At 37.0% G+C, this 23,709-nt stretch overlaps 1 protein-coding gene and 1 non-coding gene across 2 annotated transcripts; both read left to right on the top strand.

The window, feature by feature from the left end:
- The first annotated feature begins 5,894 nt into the window (after positions 1–5,894).
- On the top strand, positions 5,895–6,002 carry LOC115222423. The gene has a single exon (XR_003882711.1). It is a non-coding gene; the product is annotated as a U6 spliceosomal RNA (small nuclear RNA).
- Positions 6,003–19,880: 13,878 nt separating this feature from the next.
- LOC115222352 lies at positions 19,881–23,248 on the top strand. Its single transcript, XM_029792549.1, has 2 exons — positions 19,881–20,440; positions 23,212–23,248. Exons 1-2 carry the CDS (start codon positions 19,881–19,883, stop codon positions 23,246–23,248), a joined length of 597 nt encoding a protein of 198 aa, XP_029648409.1.
- The last annotated feature ends 461 nt before the right edge of the window (positions 23,249–23,709 follow it).

The following is a 23,709-nucleotide window of genomic DNA, read 5'->3' on the forward strand; positions in this document are numbered from 1 at the left end:
GGCGTGAAAGGAAGTTGTGTGCGTATGTGTATAGAAAAGGGTGTTAGCGCTATAACATATGCTAAAGCAGAAAATAGTGCATACAACGACAGGCAGAACAAAAACTCTACGTTTAGATAGATATATGATCAGAAAGAGTCACACACCAAGAGACTCGAACACAAGTACACACATCTCTAGTAAGTGACAGAAGTCAAAACTAATAAATCGCTGAGGAATATGCCCAGTGTTATATAGATACTGTCACCTGACTGTGTATGTATGCATGTGTGTGTACCTGTGCTTGAGTGTTTGGTGCTGCTGATTCGCTGTAGAGCAGGAATGACTTTCTGTTGTGATTCCTTCGACACTTTTAAGATGCAGTGCCTTCTTGTCGTAAGAGATTGCAATTACGAATTCTTATACTAGCAGTGGGAAGCCAAGTAAGATTCTACGCTCAAGTCATCCACGGTACTTCATTGGAAGACGCAACAGCGTGCGAGTCTAGAGCATCACGATCACTCCCGCCTATAATACAACTTCCTTCCATATATCCCCACTCATGAGGCTACTAAAGAAGTGATGCACGTGATAGTCTCGCCGACGAAACGAATGGTTAGTGGCATGTGATTCAAGGAAGTTCTAGACGTGATGTATATATATAAACTTTCACCTGCAACAATGCGTAAGGTAGAGAAAAGTAAATTTCAGTTTCTGGGGGGAAATATTGCATAGAATGGAATGGTTAAATAGTAGTTAAATACATTGGGATAATTAAAGAGATGTGGGTAACATATCTATGTTAGTAGAAAATTTGCTCACAAATACAACAGGGATAGGCTGTGAAATGGTACAAATCGACACACGTGCGCGCATGCGGCATGCAAGCACTCACAGACACATACGTACACATACGCTCACATGCGCATACGCATGAAAATAAGCTGTTTAACGCTGTTGCTCAAATGCAAATATAACTGTAAATGAAAGCCGATAAGTGGACTAAGTCCCGTACGGAAATCGTTTCACGCAACAGCTATAGATTGGACGGTAGTGATAAGCACAGGAACTCACTATACCGAAACGTACAAAGTACAAAGATCCAGTGGATTAGCATTCAACAATTCTAGTATCTTCAAATAACTTAATGAATGAGTTACACAGTTATGATCCGACAGCATTTTACAATTTGCAATTTTGCAAATATGACAAATAGTTTTATTTGTTTATTATTATTCACATCATACAAAGGTGCAAAACACACTCTCTCTCTCTCTCTCTCTCTCTCTCTCTCTCACAAACACACACACACACACAATTATATATGTATTTACATGGTCGTGTGTATAATGTGGGCGGAAATGCGTATATACACAAGTGGATAATTTCAAAGTTAGGTGAACGGATTGATCGAATGAACGACTAAATTGATAGTTATAACTGACAACAAAAATAGAAGTGGAACCTCGCAACTACACTAGACTGGAGCATCCTAACTAAGCCCAGCAAATATAGGAGAGGCGGTAGCAAATGCAGTCCTTGTATTACAGAGAATTTAGATCTCACAACTCCAATAGCGAATATTATGCACATTTGAGAAGAAACGTTTTCCTCTTGTATGCACAAACAAAGCTTAAACTACGAAATTTTTAGCATGGTCTGATTATTTTAAAAATTTAATTAAAAATTTTGTTTCGTCTAATTCTGTCCCATATGTGGGAGCTACTTTGCTTTCATGGTGTAATATCGAAAAATATTCAACCTGCTACTTGATGCTACAAAATGGAGCCAAACATAAATTGAAAAGCTTGGGACATGGTATGTTGCATAAAGTGCATAGAACAATATAGGGAATCCTACACAAACTTTATAAGACATATGACCCATTGTGTAGATGAGCAGAAGGAAAAGTACTGGTGTTCGTACAATAAAAAGAGACCAGAATCCATACTCTGCCAACATGCCGTAGATAAAGAATGCTGAAATAAAATCCGAAAGCACTCACAAATCCCCGAGATAGCGTACCTGTTGAAAACAGGAGTTGAAACTACCCACTCCTTCAGTAGAATCAGGAGTAGAACAATAATGGTCTCCTCTCGCAAAGATCACTACACTAAATGTAAATAACAATAGTAAAATAACGAACGAATGAAGGTATATAATATGTGCAGGTATAGAATATATATATATTTCTTAATAAGGTTTACTATGGAATATATCCATAGGTTTTAAGCCATACTATTTTCGTAAATTAGTTAATTCATTTATTAAATTTACTCGATAGATGAGACATTCGTTAACGTTTGTCATGTTTATTATAACACTTCACGTGGACATTAAAAGAGGAATTGACTGAAAACTAGTTTGCTCTGAAGTAGAGATTAGAGACCAATACCCATTTGTGTTAGGAAGATCTTTTTAACAGCTATAAGGCATTGCCCTCTACTTCATTGTTCACAGTTTGGTTGTAAATAAATATGAAAGACTTTTTACGACTGTCTCTTGTATTTAATGAATTTTAATCAGTGAATTAAATTACGGAAACAGTAACGACCAAAAACTGATAAATATACTCCATACTTAGAATGAAAATCTAAGCACTTAGTGGCAATTAGTTGAATTGTTAGTGTTTAATTGCCTTATGGTATTCTAGTCCCTAACACTTTGAATAAAAAGTTACTTTTCTTATTTTCAGGCTAGATAAATATATATTAGTCCAGAGTAGTGTGTGGATAGTATTATAAAATTGTTCCAGTCTTGCGCAAGCCACTTCACTGTCATCGAATTCGAATTCTTTACTTTACTGGCACAAGGTCCAGTTAAGAAAGACAAACTAGTCTCAAAAGACCCATAGTATTTGACAAATCAATGAACTTTCTACTATTGGTACAAGGCCTGAAATTTTGGGGGAGGGTAATAGTCGATTACATCAACCTCGAAACGATGAAAGGCAAGGTCGTCCTCAGCAGAATTTAAACTCACATGTAAAGAAGGACAAAATATAGCTAAGCATTTTGTCCGACAGGCTGACGATTCTAGCGGCTAAGCGCCTTAATTAATACACAATACGCGCACTGGTTGTAGTTTATTATTAATTAATTAATTAATTAATTAATAATAAACTACAACCAGTGCGCGTATTGTGTATGTGTGTGGGGCGGTGAATGGGTTAGAATGATCCCCTACTATTTCCTGTCATTCTGCTTCAAGTATGATTTCATATCAAGAAATCTTATGCTAAAAATACGAGAAGAATATCTCTCTCTTTGGTAGCCAAGATCAAGGAGGTTTTCGAAGATCTTCCGAGGGACACAATAAGGAATGCATGCAACAAGTTCCGGAGTCGTCTAGAGGCTGAGGTGGAAGCTGAGTGCAGTTGGTTTGAGTTAGCTGCATAATTTCAGAAAAAAGAAAAAACAATCTTTAGATTTCCTTACATCGACAGATTACCAGGCATAGTTTTATTTGATTCATTAATTAAGGGTGTCTTTTCTTTATTGTAATTATTGAATTTCTGCTAAATCTAATTAACCCACTTGATTTTTCATGCGGTTTTAATCGGAATATTAATCTATGTTTCCGCTTATATAATTTACAAAGATTTCAAATGTAATTATTATAAGCTGATCATGAACAATTTATATATCAAAGCATTGCTGCCAAACGGAAAGATAAGGAGATTTTTTTGTTAATATACCTGATCGTATTTGTGGCGAAATAATAATTTTTGTGCTTTATTTAAGAGTAGGAATAAAAATATAAAGTAAATGTTACAAAATCTGTAAAAATTCGACAAATGTGTGAAAAATAAAATATCTTACTAATAGATTTAGATATCAACATAAATGCGGAACTTAAAGGAACAAAAAAAAAAGTCTGATTTCGCATGTAACTTTTCTGGTATGCAAAAATCAAATAGTCAATTTGTTCTTTGTGACGACTGTATTTTCAAAGTTGCAAATGCAGTAATATACGGAGCAAGAAAGATGTTTAGTGTCAGTTAAAATATTTTAACATGCATTTCTACCGAATCCCTGACGAGTTAACATGAAATCTCCCAACGACAATGTAAACTTCACATAATCAAGGTATCGTTGGCCTCAAGAGTTGCTTGTAGTCTTACCCTCGTTTGAATAATTTACTACTTCCGAGGTCCCGCTATCTATGAAACTTATGTAGCCTGGATTTTATCTCCTTCATTCCCTAATGTTTGAATGTTTATTCGCATTTTCAACAACCCTTGTTGCTAACCGTGAACTATAAAATGTACTTTTTTCGGCTTATCGTACTTCGATACGGGAAAAATACATAACTCTCTGCGCTAATAAACCACTATAGTTCTTGAAAGTTGCTTTTTTTTTATATCTTCTACAGATTGCTCGAAGCTCACTGACTTCCTCCTACTCCTTAATCCTTAGATCTTATCTTTATATTTATTTTATTATTTTAATTTTTTTTATTTTATCTAGTTTCAACTCACGAGCTGTGGCCATGCTGGGGCACCGCCATTTATAAACTAGGGTACAAAATAGTACCAGCATTGTTAGAAACAAGAGTCAAGAACAATTGAATTAGTCACAAAAATTACTTGTCTTAATAAGTTGACGAAAGAGAGGAAACGAAAAAACTACGCACCGAAGTGAGACACGCTCATAAGTGAAGAAGCAGTTATATTCATATCACGTGATTTCGAACTCTGATGCATTACATCTTAGTTCTCGTCAGTGGAGCTTACTGCGCTTAGGATTAAGCTCAACTCGCCTTGTCAGATCAAAAAAAACTGTTGAAGCGTGCGCAGTTTCAAAACGGTAGAAATCTATTCTATAAATAATTAAAACATACAGGCAAATTTATAAACAAGGGTACAAAATAGTGCTAACATTGCTAGAAATAAGGGTAAAAAACGACTCAATTAGCCTCAGAAAGCATTTATTTTAATAAGTTGACGAATTCAAATAAAGTAGCTCCGAAAAGGGCTTTAATGCGTTCCTAGAGTATATAGAACTTAGCAGGAAATACTAATAAGGTATGTATACTACAATCGTGAAGCATGTTACGTAATAACAGGCTAATCAGATATGAAATGATAACAGTTTTGATCAAGGAGTAAATCCTTCAAATATTAATTATAATAAAGGGTAAAAATCATTAATGATATTATCAGGGGGTCAGCGCGGAAATAAAACATTAAAGGTAAATATTTTAATAATTATATACATAAGTATAACAAAGGATAGGATATAAGTCTCTCCACGCGCTAGAAAAATAGATGCCAAAATACTCTATTACCACCTTAAAAACTCCGAGAATAAAACACTGGGTTGTATGCGGGAAAAAAAAAGCTAATGAATTAAACTTTTCGTTAACCGTGTACAAGATCCTGTTTCAAGTAAAAACATTATTACTTACTGTTCTCATCAGCAACGATATTCCATAGTATAAATTTACGAGTATCTATTTGAAGCATTTACTCCTTGATCAAACCTGCATTCTCTGCAGAGTATGTTTTGATATACTACACGTGGTTGTAAAGAGAAATGTAAACTTTTCTTTACTGTATATTTCTACAATTGTGTACATATATTTGCTGTACGATGACGCCGCTCGTATGAGTATGTGAAAATACTCGTAAATTCATACTATGGAATATCGTTGCAGATGAGAGCAGTAAGTAATATTTTTTTACTTTAAGCTTGAAACAGGATCTTGTACACGATTAACCGAAAGTTTAATTCATTAGCTTTCTTTTGCCCGACTACAACCCAATGTTTTATTCTCGGAGTTTTTAAGGTGGTAATAGAGTCTTTTGGCGTCTATTTTTTCTGCGCGTGGAGAGGCTTAAAGCCAATCCCTTATAATTATCTATATAATTATTGAAATATTTGTAAAATTTACCTATTTTACCATTTTAGTATATGTACTGCTTCGGCAGTACATATATACTAAAATTGGAACGATGCAGAGAAGATTAGCATGACTCCTGCGCAAGGGTGACGCAAATACGTGAAGCGTTCCATATATTAGGCGCGGGAGTGGCTGTGTGGTAAGTAGCTTGCTAACACACATGCGCAGTTAGTCAGTTGCTTCCTGTTGAGCCAGAGTGGACGTGAGTAACCAGCTCCGTCCAATTATAGAAAAAAAGACCAAAAACGGAAAGTTGTCGAGGTGAGTGATTTTGTTTATTGTGAGTTGGGCATAATTTATTACGTGCCAATTATTATTTCAGTAAGTTGTGTCCAACTCTGAGACAATTTCGCCTGCTCTCGGCGGCTGCCGTTTTTGTGTTTATTGAAAAAAAACAGTGGAGGGGCGTATCCTCGGAACCCAATACAGTTACTGTGCTGTGTTTGGGTTTGTTGAATTTATTCCCTTGTCAGAGTACTTCGCAAGAAAATTATAAAAATAAGCCACTATTGGATTACCTTTCGGACCCATTTTTGTGGAGGTTGTGTTACAGTTGCGGCGTTCCAGGTTCAACTCAGGCCGGGAGTACCGTAAGGCCAGAAGATTTTTGCTGTGTTTTTTCTGGTTATTAACTTTCTTTTGAACTTCATTTAACTCCCCCTTTTGTTTTTTTTTGTTTATTGCGACTTTCCGTTGATTTCTTCCCTTCTGTTGTGCTTTCTCCTTTTTGTTTTTTCAAAAATCTATCAAATTTTATTTGGACTTTTGAACTTTTTTCTTCTCGCTCTTTAAGTTTAATTTGAATATATTTTTTAAAAAAAGCAAAAAAAAACATGGCAAGGAAAAATAACAAAATTTTGGAATGGGAGATCATACCGCCTAAAAAGTGGTTAAAAGACCGTGAAGATAGGACGGTGGTGTTGAGAACCTACTCCAAGGCACTCGACACCATCGCCCTATTCGAAAAGACGGCAATTGAAAAAGAGTTGGCAGAGTATTTGCCAACAATTAAATTCATTTCCAGGGGTGTCAAATATGCAACGGTGTGGTTGCTATTTGACACCCCTGAAGAGGCTTGCAAATTTGCTAGCAAACCCCTGGAGGGTAAGGAAATTTTATTCCTGCCCACGTACCAAAAAAAGAGACTGACGAAAGCTTGGATTTGCGGGCTGCCACCCGGGATAGAACCCGAATGGATAGAGGAGACTATCCGCCGGGGTCTGGGTAGCAGCGAAACTAAGCTCCTTAATGTAAAAGTTCTTCCTGCGGCTGCTTGGGTTGGGTCAAAAGCAATTTCTTCCAGATTTTTTGAAAATGGCCGGGTGCAGGTACCCGGTGATGCTTGAGGGTCGCCCCCCTAAGTGTCATCGGTGCTTGGAGTCCGGCCACATAAAGAAGAACTGTCTCCGGGAACAAAATAGGATCCCGGAACAGTTAAGTGAAACCCCTGAAGAAGAGGGAATGATAACGGCCGAGGAAGCAGAGGACTCCTCAAACAGAGGCCGAAAGAGGAAGGTGAGCAACAATGGGTGCTCACCAAAGGATACTAGGGATGAGGAGGGAAAGGCGAATCTTCCGGCCACGGAGGAGATGCACCCTCCCTCAGTTGAAAAGAAAAAAAAGAAAAAGAGGAAGAGAAACGGGACATTACCGGCTGTCGGTGACATAGCACCGGAATGTCCCGGAACTACGTCGGTTGGGGTTGTGCCACCGACAGGAGAAGAAATACCGTTGGCGGGAACTGTGCCGCCAACGAAAGAATTGAACGTATTGATCCTCTTCTATAGAGGCGGAGAAATTGAAAAGGTGATGGAAAAGCACCACAAGGGAGCACCTTTAGCCTTCACACAGGACCCCGAATGGCGACGTGACGCTTGGGCTGAAGGAGCTCAATGAGGATTATAGCTTGGTCCCGGGCGACGCTAACTCGGAACTCGATTACGTTCTGAGGGAGGCGTGGTGGATGGTAGGGAGCGCGGGCACAAGTTATTTCGAGGACGAGTCAAATTGTGATACGACTTGAGGGGCCCCGACCTAGAGCTGGCGCATTCCTAAGGGAAGTGTAAGCCAGGTCTGGGAGGAGGGGCTTTGTGTATTGTATTTATATATGTAATTATTGAACTATGTTGTTATTAGTAATGGACTGCTAAGTCCAAAAATTGAAAAAATTGTAAGAGGTTTAATACCTCGTTTTGTGTTTGTTTTTAAAAAGAACAATGTTTTAGAGAAGCAGAAGTCGGCGGGCGCTTTTTGTCTTCTCCCATCCCCATCATCCTTCTTTCATTATCATTCACTTCATTAATGTCCTCGTCCAGCCCGCAAAGCTAACTTACTTTATGTACTGCCTTTATGGCAAATGTTATGAAATAAAGTAGCTTCCTTACTTCCGGTTAACCAGAATGCAACACTAATTGGTCTGGACTGTTACAGTGAGAAGATGTGAGTTTCGGCTCCGTGAATAGAAAAAAAGAACAAAAAAAAATTGTCAATTATGGATCGCTATAGCGATCACCGTAACGGTGAATTGAGAATTTTTGCTTGAAAATTCTTCTTGTAAATTCTAGTGGGCGTATCTCGCCAGAAAAATAAGAATAAGCCATTTGGATTACTTTTTGGATTACCTTTTTGGAGTATTATACAAAGGATTCCCTGTCTGTGCTATTTGTGAGGTATTTCTTTTACTTTTCCCTTCTTCTATTTTTCTTTCTTTCTAAATTTTGGCTCATTCTTTTCATTAATTTAATTTCAGTTTCCTCCCCTCCTCTTTTATTTTGTTTTATTATTATTCGGTTTAATTTTTTGGCAGACTGTCTTTTGAACTACTTTTGAACTGTTTTTTGACATGGCCGAGAAGGAACTTAAAAAGAAAAACTCTGTCTTAGAGTGGGAAATTAACCCGCCTAAGCAGTAGTTAAAAGATATGAAGGAGAAGACGATGGTACTTAGAACTTATTCTAAAGTTCTTAATTCCATCACCGTCTTCCCAAAACAAGTCATAAAAAATGAACTTAAAGAATATTTGTCCTCTTTAAAATATATATCCCGTGGTGTCAAACATGCAACCGTATGGTTGCTGTTTGACAACGGGGAAAAGGCTCGCTAGTTTGCGAGTCAGCCTTTAGAAGGCAAGGAAATTTTGTCCCTTCCGTCATATTATGGAAGAAAATTAATACGAGCCTGGGTATGTGGGTTACCCCCAGGCACCGAAGCGGATTGGATTGAAGATACCATCCGACGGGGGCTGGGGGATGGCGGGCCCAGGCTCTTAAATGTAAGGGTATTGCCGGCGGTCGATTGGGAAGAGTAAAAAGCGATTTTGACCCTGTGGACCCCATCGGCCGCAACAGATCTGGTTTTTCCAGATTTCTTGAAAATGGCTGGCTGAAGGTATCCGGTGATACATGAGGGACGTCTCCCCAAATGTCACTCGTGCCTGCAGCCAGGCCACATTAAAAGGAACTGCCCCCAGCACCATGGTAAGGACCTGGAACAGTCACTAGATGCCACCTCCCCTACCCGGTCAAAGGGAGAGGTGGATGTGGTCGAGGAGGCTTCAGTCTCCTCAACTCAAAAGGGATTAAAAAGGAAGAAGGCGGGCAACAATAGTTGCCCGCCGAAAGAACCTAAGGCTTCGGGAGGCCGGTGAGAGTCTCCGGACAAAGCGGAAGAGCTCCACTCTCCCGAAGTCAGGAAGAAAAGAAAAAAAAGAAGGAAGAAGAACGGGTCATCTCAGCGGGGAGATGATGTGCCGTCCGCATGTCCCGAAGTTGTTCCACCTACGGTGGAAGAAACAACCCCCACCCTTAAAGATGATCAATTAATTATCTTTTTCTATAAGGGCAGAGAGGTGGAAAAAATAGTAGAAGAACATAAAGAGACAGTAGATATGCCCTTCACACGGGATCCCGAATGGCCTCCGAAGATAGCTGTGGAGGTCATAAGGTTTCCCTTGTGAGAAAGGCTTAAAGGATTTGGGGAGGAGTGTCGCATATAGCCGGGTGGCCCTTACGCGACTTACATGTCCTACATGAGTGAGGCATGGGAAATGGCGGGGTACATGAACTCAAGCGGCATTGAAGATAATGATGAATATATCGAAGAGTAGGAGGTGAAAGACCCTCGTTATAGGGTTTGAAACCTCATCTTATTGTATTATTTGTAGTGGTTTATAACCTCAATTGTGTGTTTAAAAAAAACATGTTAAGTAAGAGGTTTTAGTGCCTCCTTCTTGTAAGAGGTTTGAAACCTATTGATTTTTTAAAAAAAGAAAATATGTTTTCGAGAAAAATCCAATCGGCGGGTGTTGGGTTTCGTCTCTCATTTATTCATTCTATTTCATTTTCATTCATTAATGTGCTTGTCCAGCCCGCAAAGCTATACACTCTTTGTACTGTCTATGATGACAAATTTTATGAAATAAAGTAGCTTGCTTATCAACCACATGGTTCCGGGTTCAGTCCCACTGCGTGGCACTTTAGGCAAGTGTCTTCTACTATAGCCTCGGGCCGATTAAAGCCTTGTGAGGGGATTTGGTAGACGGAAACTGAAAGAAGCCCGTCGTATATATGTGTGTGTGTGTGCGTGTGTAGGTGTCTGTGTGTGTGTTTGTGTTTGTCCCCCAACATCACTTGACAACCGGTGCTGGTGTGTTTACGTCCCCGTAACTTCGTTGTTCGGCAAAAGAACCGATAGAATACGTACTGGGCTTATAAAGAATAAGTCCTGGGGGCGATTTGCTCGACTAAAGGCGGTGCTCCAGTCAAATGACTGAAACGAGTAAAAAAGTAAGAGTATAAGGTTTTTATTTCCGTACTGACCCCTGGTAATATCATTAATGATTTTTACCCTTTATTCCAATATATATATATATATATATATACAAATGGTGTGGATGTTGCGATTTTCTGACAATAACAGCAATTGGAAATATGCAAGTTAAGCAAATCTGAAGCTTCAAATTGTAAGTGAAAATGATATATTCCTTGTCCGAATAGACCAGATACTTGTAGAATTTTAAGTAGGAATGGACTATTGCGTGAAGTATATAAAGCATTACTGTTAAAAGAATCAGGAAGGAATTTTTATCTTCCAAGGCTTTTTATATATTTTACAAGACGCACATGTAGATACGATTTGGCTAAATATTTTCGATATGGATATATTTAATGCATATTGATTTTTGTTAATGGAAAAAACTGTCACATATTAGCACATGGTTATATTTTTAATGCAGAATTTAGAGAAATACAATAATTCTATAGGAAATGACAACTTATTCTAATAATTTGCTTTTTTTCTTTTTGCTAACAACCCATCTCTATAATGTTCTACAGCTATGTAGTAGCTTTCATCGAAATATGTCTGAAGTTATTTTCTTTAAATCAATTTTTCTCAACAGACAAAACTGTGAAATCACAATTCTACAAAAAGAAAATATAATGCAGAATCTACTACAATTAGTTGCGGCCATATTTCAGCTGTATGAACTTATATTGCTTAATACATAACGTCATTTAAAGTGGTGCTCGCATTGTCAGAAACACAAAAGAAGTAATATAGAGGAGGGCAGTGTAAGTACTGATGGGAGATATTAATGGTTTCTTCGTAACCTTTAAAGTGCTACTTGAAGAAGTACCTGAAGCGCTACGTAAAAGAGATTATTGCATTCGCATTAATATTCTGTTTAAATACAGAAGAAAATTGTATCCAATTGGTTGAGTTAGAAATGTCACTTGTACTATTACTTCACCTGAGGTTATTCTGAATTTATAGAAAGGTGTATCAATTTTTATGTCATAGCTGTAACTTTACATATCTGGGAATGTAGGGAAGTTTCTTAGAATAGTCTGGGATATTTTGAAATCGGATTATTGATTTCTAATTGTTTCTCAGATCGGAAAAATCCATTTGAAACAATCCATTCCGGTTGGATTGCTCACCAATCGTTTCTAGGTGATGTTTTTCTATACGTAAATAACTTTAGTCTACTATTCATCACAGTTTTCTATATTGGATACCTTCTAGGAAACTATACAATAGAGATTAAGATAATGAGTTAATTCGTAACTACTCTAGTGGCAACTTCTTGCAATATATTTAAGGACTGGAACACAAGCATAATTATTTTTGTCATTGAAATTATTAAACTTGGGACTGTATTTTGTGGGAAATGAACACACGTTTTTATCCTACATTGGCGAAACCCTCCTTTATTTAGACATATGTCTGTCGTTGTTTTACTTACCTTGAACCATTTAATAATGGAACATTTGTCATAAAATATCCAGCTTGTTGTGATTCTTGATTTACATGCACTCCATTTTTCTCTCTTGTAAAATCCATGAGTCAAGCGATTCTATTCACCTCTTTATTTATTCATTTGCAATAAATTTCAATTTAACATCAGTGCTAAATGACCTGAAGAAAGGCAAAATATTGAAAAATCGAAAGAGCAACATTTTGCACTTAGTACATGAATGAACTATCAAATTAACCCTGCTACCGATGTGAATTAATTATATTTGTTAAATACAGATTTATTGGTTATTTTATAGTTTAAGTATTGTCATTTTTAAAAAGTAAACGATAGTTATTATAGAACATTATTTACATTATTTACATTATTTAGATTTGACAGATATTTAAATATAGAAGTTATATAGAGTTATAGAAGTTGTGTCTTAAATGATGTTCATAAAATAAAAACAAACTACTAATACCATTATCTAATAATTTACAAAATAAAAGCAACCGAAATTCAACTTGAGAGGTGTACATGTTGCGAATTTAATTTTGCATATAAAATATTTCACATCACATTATAAAGAAACAAATGTAGCGTATACTTTGAAAACACTAGTTGGCAAGCACTTCCCAACAGAACATAAATGCCACACTTTGCAATAGAAGCAACAGATGAATCAGTTATCGCTGCATAAATACACAAAATGTAATCAGTAAACAACAACTTACCACAGAACACGCAATTCGCTGCTGCAAACATGCAGCTGCACAAGAACAAGGATGTACCCATTAAATGAAGACTGTTTACAGAATGTGGTCGGGAACTGCGACAGGTGTCAATCCATCGACCCTTCTCCGGGTGTGTACGAGCAGGGAAACGTTTCGACAGAGCACAACTGAAGACCATTAGCGGTGGATGTAACACACTACCGGCAGCTATCGATTGTGGACCGGGCGGATAGTCATTTGAAGGAAATTGAGGACAGGCACTGCGGACAAGATGACACGCATTCTAAATGAGGTATCCTTAGAGCGGGGCCCTGTGGACGAATATCTGATGGACAACAGTTCGGAGGCACTGAAGGTGGAAAGTGCACCGTTTTTTCAGAGCGGCATACAGGTCGAGTGGAAATGGAATCATGGAGAGCATCATCGAACGATCAAGGCTATGGCGGAGAGGGGACATGTCTCGCCACCGGATGCGCTGGTCTGGTACATGTCGCCCCGATCAGGACAGGCCGAAGAGTCCGTGCCACATAGAGCGATATTCAAATATGAATGGTGACATCCGAGTAAACCATAGAAATGCCCTGTAGAGGAGGCAGGGCCTGACTTCGTGGAGGTGGGAGATGAAGTCTGGGTCAAGCCACCAAAGGCACACTGCGCAACTCAGCGGAACAGAGTAATAATGACGGCTGTCAATTCCCAAAATAACATCTCTGTAGATGGAATGCCGTGTCATGTCTTGGATGTTCATAGGATTGTCACTTTGTCAGATGATGATTGTGGAGAAGAGGAAGAGAATGAGGTTCCCAGTTTAAGAAGATCACAACGTGCAAGGTACCCACCCGGGTGGGTGGTAGATTTCGTCATGGAATGAAGTGAGGAGGTGATCTTTGAGATGAGGGTGGACGTGTGGGGATGAGCCGGAAGAAGAGGGCTATGGCGTCAATGGTCAAGGGACTGACCGGTAGGGGAGGCGTGAGGAAAGAAGTGGTGGGAGACAGGACAGGGTTGTCCTCTTTTGGCCGGCTGAGGCATTGCGAACGGACGTCAGGGAACTCACTCTTGGGTTGGTGAGATATATATATATATATATATATATATATATATATATATCAACAATTGAGGGTAAAATTAATTAATTAATCAATTTCACCAAGTGTTCAGTATGTAAAAGGACCATTTAAGGCGAATTCAAAATATGACATTATATAATTAGGGCTTAGTAAAATAAATTACTTTGCCACATACTGAACTTAGTAGAAATAGCAGCCCAAAAAAATTTTCTTAGCATTTTTACTACTTAAAGAAAATTTCTCTCAGATAATGTTTACTCCAGACAGCTCACGAAGGTTTGGAGGTAAATACAGAAAAATATCACAAGTACATAGATCGTTTGAGTACGTCAACGTTTCAAGATTAGCCAAATAAAATCAGCATTTCTTTCGTCAGCTCAAAATTTCTTAATTTGGATTTGGAAACACTAAAAAGAAGGAACTTTACCTATCAGCGAACTTGTCGCTTCAGATGAACCACTCCAACTAACAGTGTCAACAAATTCAAAATGGGCAGGCGTAAATTTCTGCACTCCCCATTCCACCCACGTGGTCTATCTAGCAAACATTATATTTTAACCGCGAGAACCGAGGCAGTATGACCGAGAGAAATGAATTATAATATCAAGAATTGAGGGTAAAATTAATTAATTAATCAATTTCACCAAGTGTTCAGTATGTAAAAGGACCATTTAAGGCGAATTCAAAATATTACATTATATAATTAGGGCTTAGTAAAATAAATTACTTTGCCACATACTGAACTTAGTAGAAATAGCAGCCAAAAAAAATTTTCTTAGCATTTCTACTACTTAAAGAAAATTTCTCTCAGATAATGTTTACTCCAGTTAAAATATAATGTTTGCTAGATAGACCACGTGGGTGGAATGGGGAGTGCAGAAATTTACGCCTGCGCATTTTGAATTTGTTGACACTGTTAGTTGGAGTGGTTCATCTGAAGCGACAAGTTCGCTGATAGGTAAAGTTCCTTCTTTTTAGTGTTTCCAAATCCAAATTAAGAAATTTTGAGCTGACGAAAGAAATGCTGATTTTATTTGGCTAATCTTGAAACGTTGACGTACTCAAACGATCTATGTACTTGTGATATTTTTCTGTATTTACCTCCAAACCTTCGTGAGCTGTCTGGAGTAAACATTATCTGAGAGAAATTTTCTTTAAGTAGTAAAAATGCTAAGAAAATTTTTTTGGGCTGCTATTTCTACTAAGTTCAGTATGTGGCAAAGTAATTTATTTTACTAAGCCCTAATTATATAATGTCATATTTTGAATTAGCCTTAAATGGTCCTTTTACATACTGGACACTTGGTGAAATTGATTAATTAATTAATTTTACCCTCAATTCTTGATATTATAATTCATTTCTCTCGGTCATACTGCCTCGGTTCTCGCGGTTAAAATATAATGTTTGCTAGATAGACCACGTGGGTGGAATGGGGAGTGCAGAAATTTACGCCTGCGCATTTTGAATTTATTGATACTGTTAGTTGGAGTGGTTCATCTGAAGCGACAAGTTCGCTGATAGGTAAAGTTCCTTCTTTTTAGTGTTTCCAAATCCAAATTAAGAAATTTTGAGCTGACGAAAGAAATGCTGATTTTATTTGGCTAATCTTGAAACGTTGACGTACTCAAACGATCTATGTACTTGTGATATTTTTCTGTATTTACCTCCAAACCTTCGTGAGCTGTCTGGAGTAAACATTATCTGAGAGAAATTTTCTTTAAGTAGTAAAAATGCTAAGAAAATTTTTTTGGGCTGCTATTTCTACTAAGTTCAGTATGTGGCAAAGTAATTTATTTTACTAAGCCCTAATTATAATATATATATATATATATATATATATATATATATATATATATATATATACGAGCTACATTAAACTTCACACAGGTCACCTGAGGATCGCGAATTATAAACACGCTGTGGTAGCTCATTCAGACTCAGCTTTGCCTTTCATACTTCATGGATCAATAAACTATAACTGTAAGCTCGTCGGACTCTTATCTTATAGTATTTCTTTGTATTCCCAGTTCAAATGCAACCATTACACCATTCATTAGCGTTTTTATGAGAGTCCACTCTGTTGCAAGCATTTGGGCCAAGCTTCGATTTCAGAATAACTCCCCCCTCCACTCTACAAGTCTCGGAGACTCTGCAAAACCTTATGAGTACAGCCGTCCCTCATGACTAAAAGATGAAAAAAATGTCAGATACATATCTTATTGCAATTGGTCGTGACAGTACTGTTCCTGGTGTTTTTATAATAATGAACACGTATTTACTGTTGCTAAACGGCTACTTAAACACTTGAAAAAGATTTCCAGTGGCAGACATATAAATTAGCTTCTAAAGCATTTTGTTTCTTGAGAAACGAAAATTAAAAATTAAGTGACATTACATTTCTATCTTTGATTATGACTGAGATATCGATTTATCCGAAATTAATTACTTTAATCAAACATACCACACACACACACGCACACACGCACACACACATACACACGCGCACGTACACACACACAAACACACACAAACACACACAAACAAACAAGCAAGCAAGCAAACAAACAACCCCCGCCTCCCAGAAAACAGCTTGAGCACAAAACATATAATAACTTTGAATGGTTTCGGCCAGTATAGGCCCAGGCCATGTCTAATGTAATAGCACCATCTGGTGAAATCTTTTAGTCATATATGGGACACCATGGCCAACTCCAGCAAAGAGTTATTATTGTTGGGGTGTAGGAGGATGGTTCGGAATTTTTTGAAGAAATTTGTCCAGAGAACTTTTGAATTTTATGGGTTCCGTTTCTGTTTTGACGTATTTTGATATGATACTAAAGAGAGCTGGACCGGTTGAGGTAAAGTAGTTGTATGTGTCCTGAGTTAGATTTTTGTAGTGGGCGAGTAGCACGGGAGCTAAGTCTTGGGTGGATTTTAAAATTGATGCCAACATCATTTGCGCAATATTGATGGAATATTTTCCACATCACACAAATGATGTAGCGCTCCCGACGGCGTTGGAGAGACTAGAGATTAAACTTTTTGAGTTGACTCCAATAGCTAATGCCTGTCATGCCGTCTAATCTTTCATGTTATTGACTTCTGGAGTGCTTCCACTTTCATAATAAGTTGCTTCGTGTGGGGAGACCACAGTGGGCAGCAATATCAAGGTGGGATCAGGCAAAAGTAGAGTAGAGAAGGATGATGGTGTGGGTGTCTCTAGATTGGAAAGTTCTCAGAAACCAGGAGCAGATCTTGTGGGCCAGGTCAACCTTGCTGTTTACGTGGGAACTCCAACTTAGATTGTTATCAACAATTACTTCAAGTTCTGTGGTGTTGTTGGATGACACTAAAGAGTCGCCCGATGGAAGGTCATATGGCAGTTTCAGAGCATCCACTTTTCTAAAGTGGATCAAATTAGACTTATCTTCATTTAGAAGCAAATTGTTCTTTTCCGCCCATTGGAAAACAGCAAACAGATCCGACTGATGGCATGTTCGGTCTCTCATACTGTTTATGGCCTCCTGGAGTTTGGAATCTTCTGCAAAGATTTTCAATGTAGAATGTTTGATGACGTCTACTAAGCTATTGACGTACAGTAGATAATGAAAGGAGTGGGCCCAAAATAGTACCTTGTGGGACACCACAACTGACTTTGGCTGAGCTTGATCGGATTACCTCAAACATAACATGTTGGGTTCTGTTCGTTAGGAAACACTTTATCCACTGCAGCAGCTTTCTACAGACTCCAATGTTGGACAGTTTCTTCAGCAGGATTTTGTGGCCACTCTGTCAAATGCTTTGCTGAAATCAAGGTATATGACGTCAGTGTTGGAGCTTTTAGAAAGTCATGAAAATGATACAGAAGCTGCGACAGGCAGTCCCTACCATCACAGAAACCATGCTGGTTGGGGTTCAGCAGATTGTTGTCTTCGAGGAAGTGAGTTATTCGTGATCTCACCACCCTTCCAAATACTTTAATGATATGAGAGGAGAGTGAAATCGGACGGTAGTTCGTTGCAAGAGATTTCTTTCCCTTTTTGAAAACTGGAACGACAGACTAGAAAGAAAAATGACCAGGAATGTAACCTGCGACAAGTGAGTTCCTCTAGAACTCAGCTAGACAAAATGAGTAATGAGTAATTTGAATAATCTCTTCGCTTTAACTGCATGGTGCATAAATGTATCAGGAAGAGAGCCAGGGGGAATTCTGCTTTAATTACCCCATGTAACATCTCTATTTCTAGTTTTTGGAATTTTCAGAAAATTTTTGCGAATTTATATTCTACATATAGGAATTCATACAGCTATGAAAAAACAAGAAAAAAGTTTTTTTGCGTCTGATTTAAGGGCTATTTGGCTGTCATTTCTAGCTCATCTCACGACCACCTGATAGCCTTCTTCTATCATTGTTACTTTAGCGTATCGATGTTTTTCAATATTTTTCTCTCCATAAACACGCTTAATGGTCTATTGCCGTATTGAAGTCAAAATTTAAGACTACTTAAAAAATACAAAACAAAATTTCATAATTGTATGAATCCTCGTGTATTTTGAAAATTCCCCAAAATTAAGATGTTATTAGGGTTATATGGGGTGTTTAAACCAGAATTCTGCAGAGGGCCACTTCAGCAGATCGTGAAGAAGCTATAGAGAATATTTTGTTTTTTGATTTATTCAAATTTCGTTAATTTCATATTATGTTATTTTCCTATGATTCAATATCATTTGACGTAGATATTGATGTGTATGGGTTTTTTCAAATGTAATTCTAGAGAATTGAAGAGGCTAATTTATCTGTCTTTCCTTACTCATTTTGACCCATCTAAATTTGTCTTTTATATGCTCAAAGAGATTAAAGGTAATTCTCTGAAATGGTGTTCTGAATATGTTATAGTGATTTTAATACATTTTAGAGGTTAGTTGATGTAGTTCTTGTTAGATAGTGAACATTTATAAAAATATTTTTTTCCTCAAAGCCAAAAATGCAGTAAATGTTACTTATTGTGCCCCACCACCCCTTACTGGAGACAGGAAAAACAGACTTTCATAATATTATTTATTATTACGGCAGCAAAGTCTACTTGCCACACTTCTCGGTCTATCATCACTTCGAGGTCTTGAATATATTTGAGGTCAGTGTCTGCAATCAAATTTTCGATGTGTTACAATGTTTTCTCCTGCTTACATCACCATAAAGTGGACTCCACAAAACTAATTTGGTTGCTGCCAGCTTAATATGGCGCACGCAGTGATCAGATAGTCGCAGCTGTCTTAGCGTGATCTTATCGCTAACCTCGGTAGGTCTCCATAAAGGCAATTCATTTGTCATGTGTTGCTCTCATTTCGAATTTAGAGCCATTTGTAGCAACCTTGTGTAGCATGTATTTGGCCCATTTGACAATTTCTTCGTCAGTAACCATCTTTAACTACCATATATTAGCACTGATTAAACATTTGCAATGAACAGCTTCATTTTGATTTGCCTGGGCAATTTGGTATTCCAGATTTTCTTTAGTTTATGACAGGCTGTCCATGGTTGCGTCTTACTGATCTTGATGTCTGCTTCCCCGCTGCTCACCCAACCACCTAAGTACTTGAAGTCTTCAGTAACATTCAATTTGGAACCACTCAGAACAAACAGTTTAGTATCACTTGATTGGTTGAAAAACATGTATTTCGTTTTCTTGATGTTTGCGTGCAGTCCTATCTTTGCAGCTGATGCTTCTACTCTGCTGAACAGCTGTTGCGCTTGATCTATTAGACAAGAGTGCTGTATTACCTGCGAACTCCAGGTCTTTGTCACTGTTGTCTATTGGATTATGCATTGCAAAATCCAATACAATTACAAACAGATATAGTGCAAGCGTATCTCAGTGTAGCGCCCCAGCTAGTATTTCAGAGAATTCAAAGTTCCAAAAATTGACTGAAAGAGGGAAAAGCTGCTGGCCCTGATGAAATGCCCACGGAAGTTATCAAGAGGTTGCAATCTGGATGAAACAATACTAGAGTTTGCGAATAAGCTCTTGCAGAACCAAGAAACTCCAGATCAGTGGTTTGAGATTAACTCGATACCAATCCCCAAATCAGGAAACCTCAGCAATGAAATTGATTACAGAGGAATTGCACTGTCCAATATCTCACTCAAAGTCATCAACCGAATGATCCTCAACAGGATTCAACAGGTGCTTGATAGCCTTATAAGACCAAATCAGAATGGATTTAGACCAGGAAGAGCCACAACATCTCAGATCTTAGCCCTGGAGCATATAATAGGAGTTAAATCAGGACAGCTATCTGCCATTATAACCTTCGTGGACTTCAGTAACTGGTTTGATAGCGCTCATCGTTATAAAATATTGAAGATCCTTCAAGGATATGGCATTCCAGAAGAACAAGTTCTTGCTATTGCGAAGCCCTACGACAAGACCAGAACTCGTATATTGTCATCAGATGGAGAAATGGAATTCTTTCGGAATAGCTGTCCCATATATGTTGGAATTTCGCAAATTTTGTCAGGATTTTCCCTTTTTTGTTCATGTATTACAACACAACGAAGAGAAGTTTTTTTTTTTTAAATAAAAGTTTTAAAAGTCCATGTCTTTTCAATGTTTGTCTCTCCCCTCACACAAACACATTCATTGTACCTTTGGAACAACTACCACTAAAATGATATACTTTTGTTTTTCGTAATTTTCTGTCATTTTATCGTATTCTACATTCTGAAACACTTGTAACTCGCATTAAAGGAAAAAATCTTCCCCTTCTTCCCCACTTCATTGCACTTTTCATGATAAAGGAAAAGTCAAACACTTCAAGGGAATGTGCGAGAAAAAAAATTTGAATTTTGAAAAGTGTATCTATAAAGCGACATTTTCAGTCGTTTATTTAAACTATCCCTGCTACCTCGTCAAATACAATTACTTGCAATGGATGAGTTTTGAGATATAAATTTGATAATTTTCCTAAGTTCTAATTCTCGTGCATGAGAGGGACCACCGAATTTGAAGTGCCCCGGGCCTCCATGGTTTAAATTCGGTCCTGTATGTACGTGGCTTTTTTGTGCATATTAATTAATGCATCTCTAACTATACATATAACTTTGTTCACGTTTCATTTCAGTTTGTTTTCTCACACGATTCCTTTCTTCTTCCTTCCTATAAATTATCTTTCAGTGTAATTATGCCTGTATGTACGTTTGCTTTGTTTCTGCGTGTTCACATATAGACATGACTTTATGCATTCATCTAAATATTATACGATTGTTTCCATTCATTCGATCCACGTCGAAGATGCATACATGCCTCTATCTGTATTTTATTTGTTTATGCTTGTGAGTCTCACATTATCTATGTACTTAATGTAGTTTTTATTTTGATATCATGCTATTATATTCGTTTGAACAATTTATGTCTAAAGTGTAAAAGTGCCTGTACCTATACTTTTTAACCTTTCAATTTTCCACGCCTAAGGTGTACCTATATTTTTATTTTATTTGTTTTGTTTATGCGCAATAGAGAAGTATGCTGATACATATTCGTACATTTGGGAATATATATATATGAGTATATACACATATAAGTGCATATATATATGTGTGTTTGTATGTGTGTGTGTGTGTGTGTGTATGTGTGTGTGTGTGTGTGTGTGTGCATGTATTTCGGTCCAGATATATATCTGTGGGCTTATTATTATATGTATTTATATATAGGTATATATTTTGTATGCGCACGTCTACATAGTTTCTATCTACGCGCGTGTGTGTGTGTGTAGACCCGTTTACTCATATATATATGTATATACATACAAGTAACTATCAGCTGTCAGCTATATTTTGCATTTTTCTTCTTTCTCTATATCCCCTTCCCTTCTATACCCATAAGAGCTTTTAGTACTTATTTTATCTCTCATAAACGATAAACATTCCAATTTTCAAAGCTGGTCTTCTGGATTTGTGACCAGATGATAAACATTAATGAGGATATAATCTAATCAAGCATCTACTAAAATTTGGGTCTGCTGATAAGAAGCTGAAACTACATTCATATCTTTTTGCTAAAGTAATTGGCATCTAAGGCATACCATTGATTCTTTACCAACTCCAATATCCTCTGCCGTTTTTTTTTCTGCTACCCAGGGGTTTTTGAATTCTCTGCAGCGGATATTTTCAACTAAAATGACCGCATGTACCTGACAAGAAAACACACCGGAGAGTTACAGGACATTCGTAATGTTACGTATCCTACAGTCTATGTATTTTGAAACAATTGTAATACTCTTCCTTCCCATTTATTTATAAATGAAGTTGTACATCGGGATTTTCAGTTTAATCACGATAGAGGCCGAATTACATTTGTTCATGTCACTCTGATTTCACTGTTTTCTTGCATCATTGTTTCAGTTTACTCTTTTCTTCCGAATTTGCTGGCTAGACAATCTCTTTCTTCAATTAAACTGATAAGGTTACTTCTATTTGCTTTACCGTGAATCAGAATGCATTTAGACTATTATATGCACTTTTATTTATTTTAATAATTTAAACTATTTTAACTATTTTCTGGAAAACTGTTTACATTTTATTTTAACATTGTTGAAATCTACCAGATTTTAAGATACCCATTTGAAGATACGAAGAAGCGAGTTGGATTCATTATAGATTGTTGAAGGCTAAACAGAAACTATATATATATAATAAACTGAAAATTGATGAATTGGAAAGTAAACTAATTCAAGGACTCTGAAAAAGTAAAGGACACTGCCATGCCTCTTCTAAATCATGAAACTCCAGTCTTTAGATCATTATTCTGGAAGTCCTCAAGTCCTTTAAATAACTAATAGTTTACAGAACATTGCTTTTTAGTACCTAATATTCGAAAACCAGTTTTAGACTAGTGGTAAAGTTTTAAATATTTAAATAACACATGTTTTATGTTTCCATGGCATAATGTTCCAGTTGTAGTTGATGGAGATAAACTCTCAAAGTTAAATTAGTTTTTAAGAATGCTGGCAAAATTGTTTACATGGCATAACCTAAAGTCACAGCAAAACGAACAGTGTAATCAATAAAACAAAGTATCTCCAATCAGTAATTAGTGAAACAAGATGTACATAGTTATTATTCAAAGAAAGACAGTTAACAACAAGGGCACTAATTTCTAGCCTGTCAGCACCTCATTAAGACAAGGAAATTAGATTACAACTGGCACCACAAGAACTCTCTTTCTGTTTGTTTCATATTTATTCACTGTCAATTACCGTATGTTTTTATAATTTCTTGATTTTTAGTATTATTTTTGTTAGAGAACTTGGAGCAGAAGTCTAAATAATTACAAAACCCATGGAAAGTTATAAATGAAGATAATGACACTAATTTAACCCTCTCAATACTCTAATCAACATTAGTTGGGCAAGTTTCTGTCTCATCAACTTATTTACAACTAACTTCCCTTATGTCTTTTTTCTAATAAAACACAAAGAGATTCTTACCTACCCCCACCAAAAAACAAACAAACAAACCTTTGTATATTATGTTAGATAATAACCCAGCAAAGAATAAGAAGATATTTTTTTATTTATAATTAACAGCATATGAGTCATTTAGGGCTTATTTTTTATGTATTCAAAACAATCTCTGCATAATTTAGTGAAGGAATCAATTTAATTCGTGTCAAATAAAAGTAAGTTCAATATGACCAATTCTGAGATATTTTAGTGTGGTGTATAAATGTGTAAGTTATTTACTAAAAATAAGGCAACTTTGACATACTCTTAATTGTGGCAGCA

This window comes from Octopus sinensis, linkage group LG19 (genome assembly GCF_006345805.1).
Source record: "Octopus sinensis linkage group LG19, ASM634580v1, whole genome shotgun sequence".
NCBI classification, from domain to species: Eukaryota; Metazoa; Mollusca; class Cephalopoda; order Octopoda; family Octopodidae; genus Octopus; species Octopus sinensis.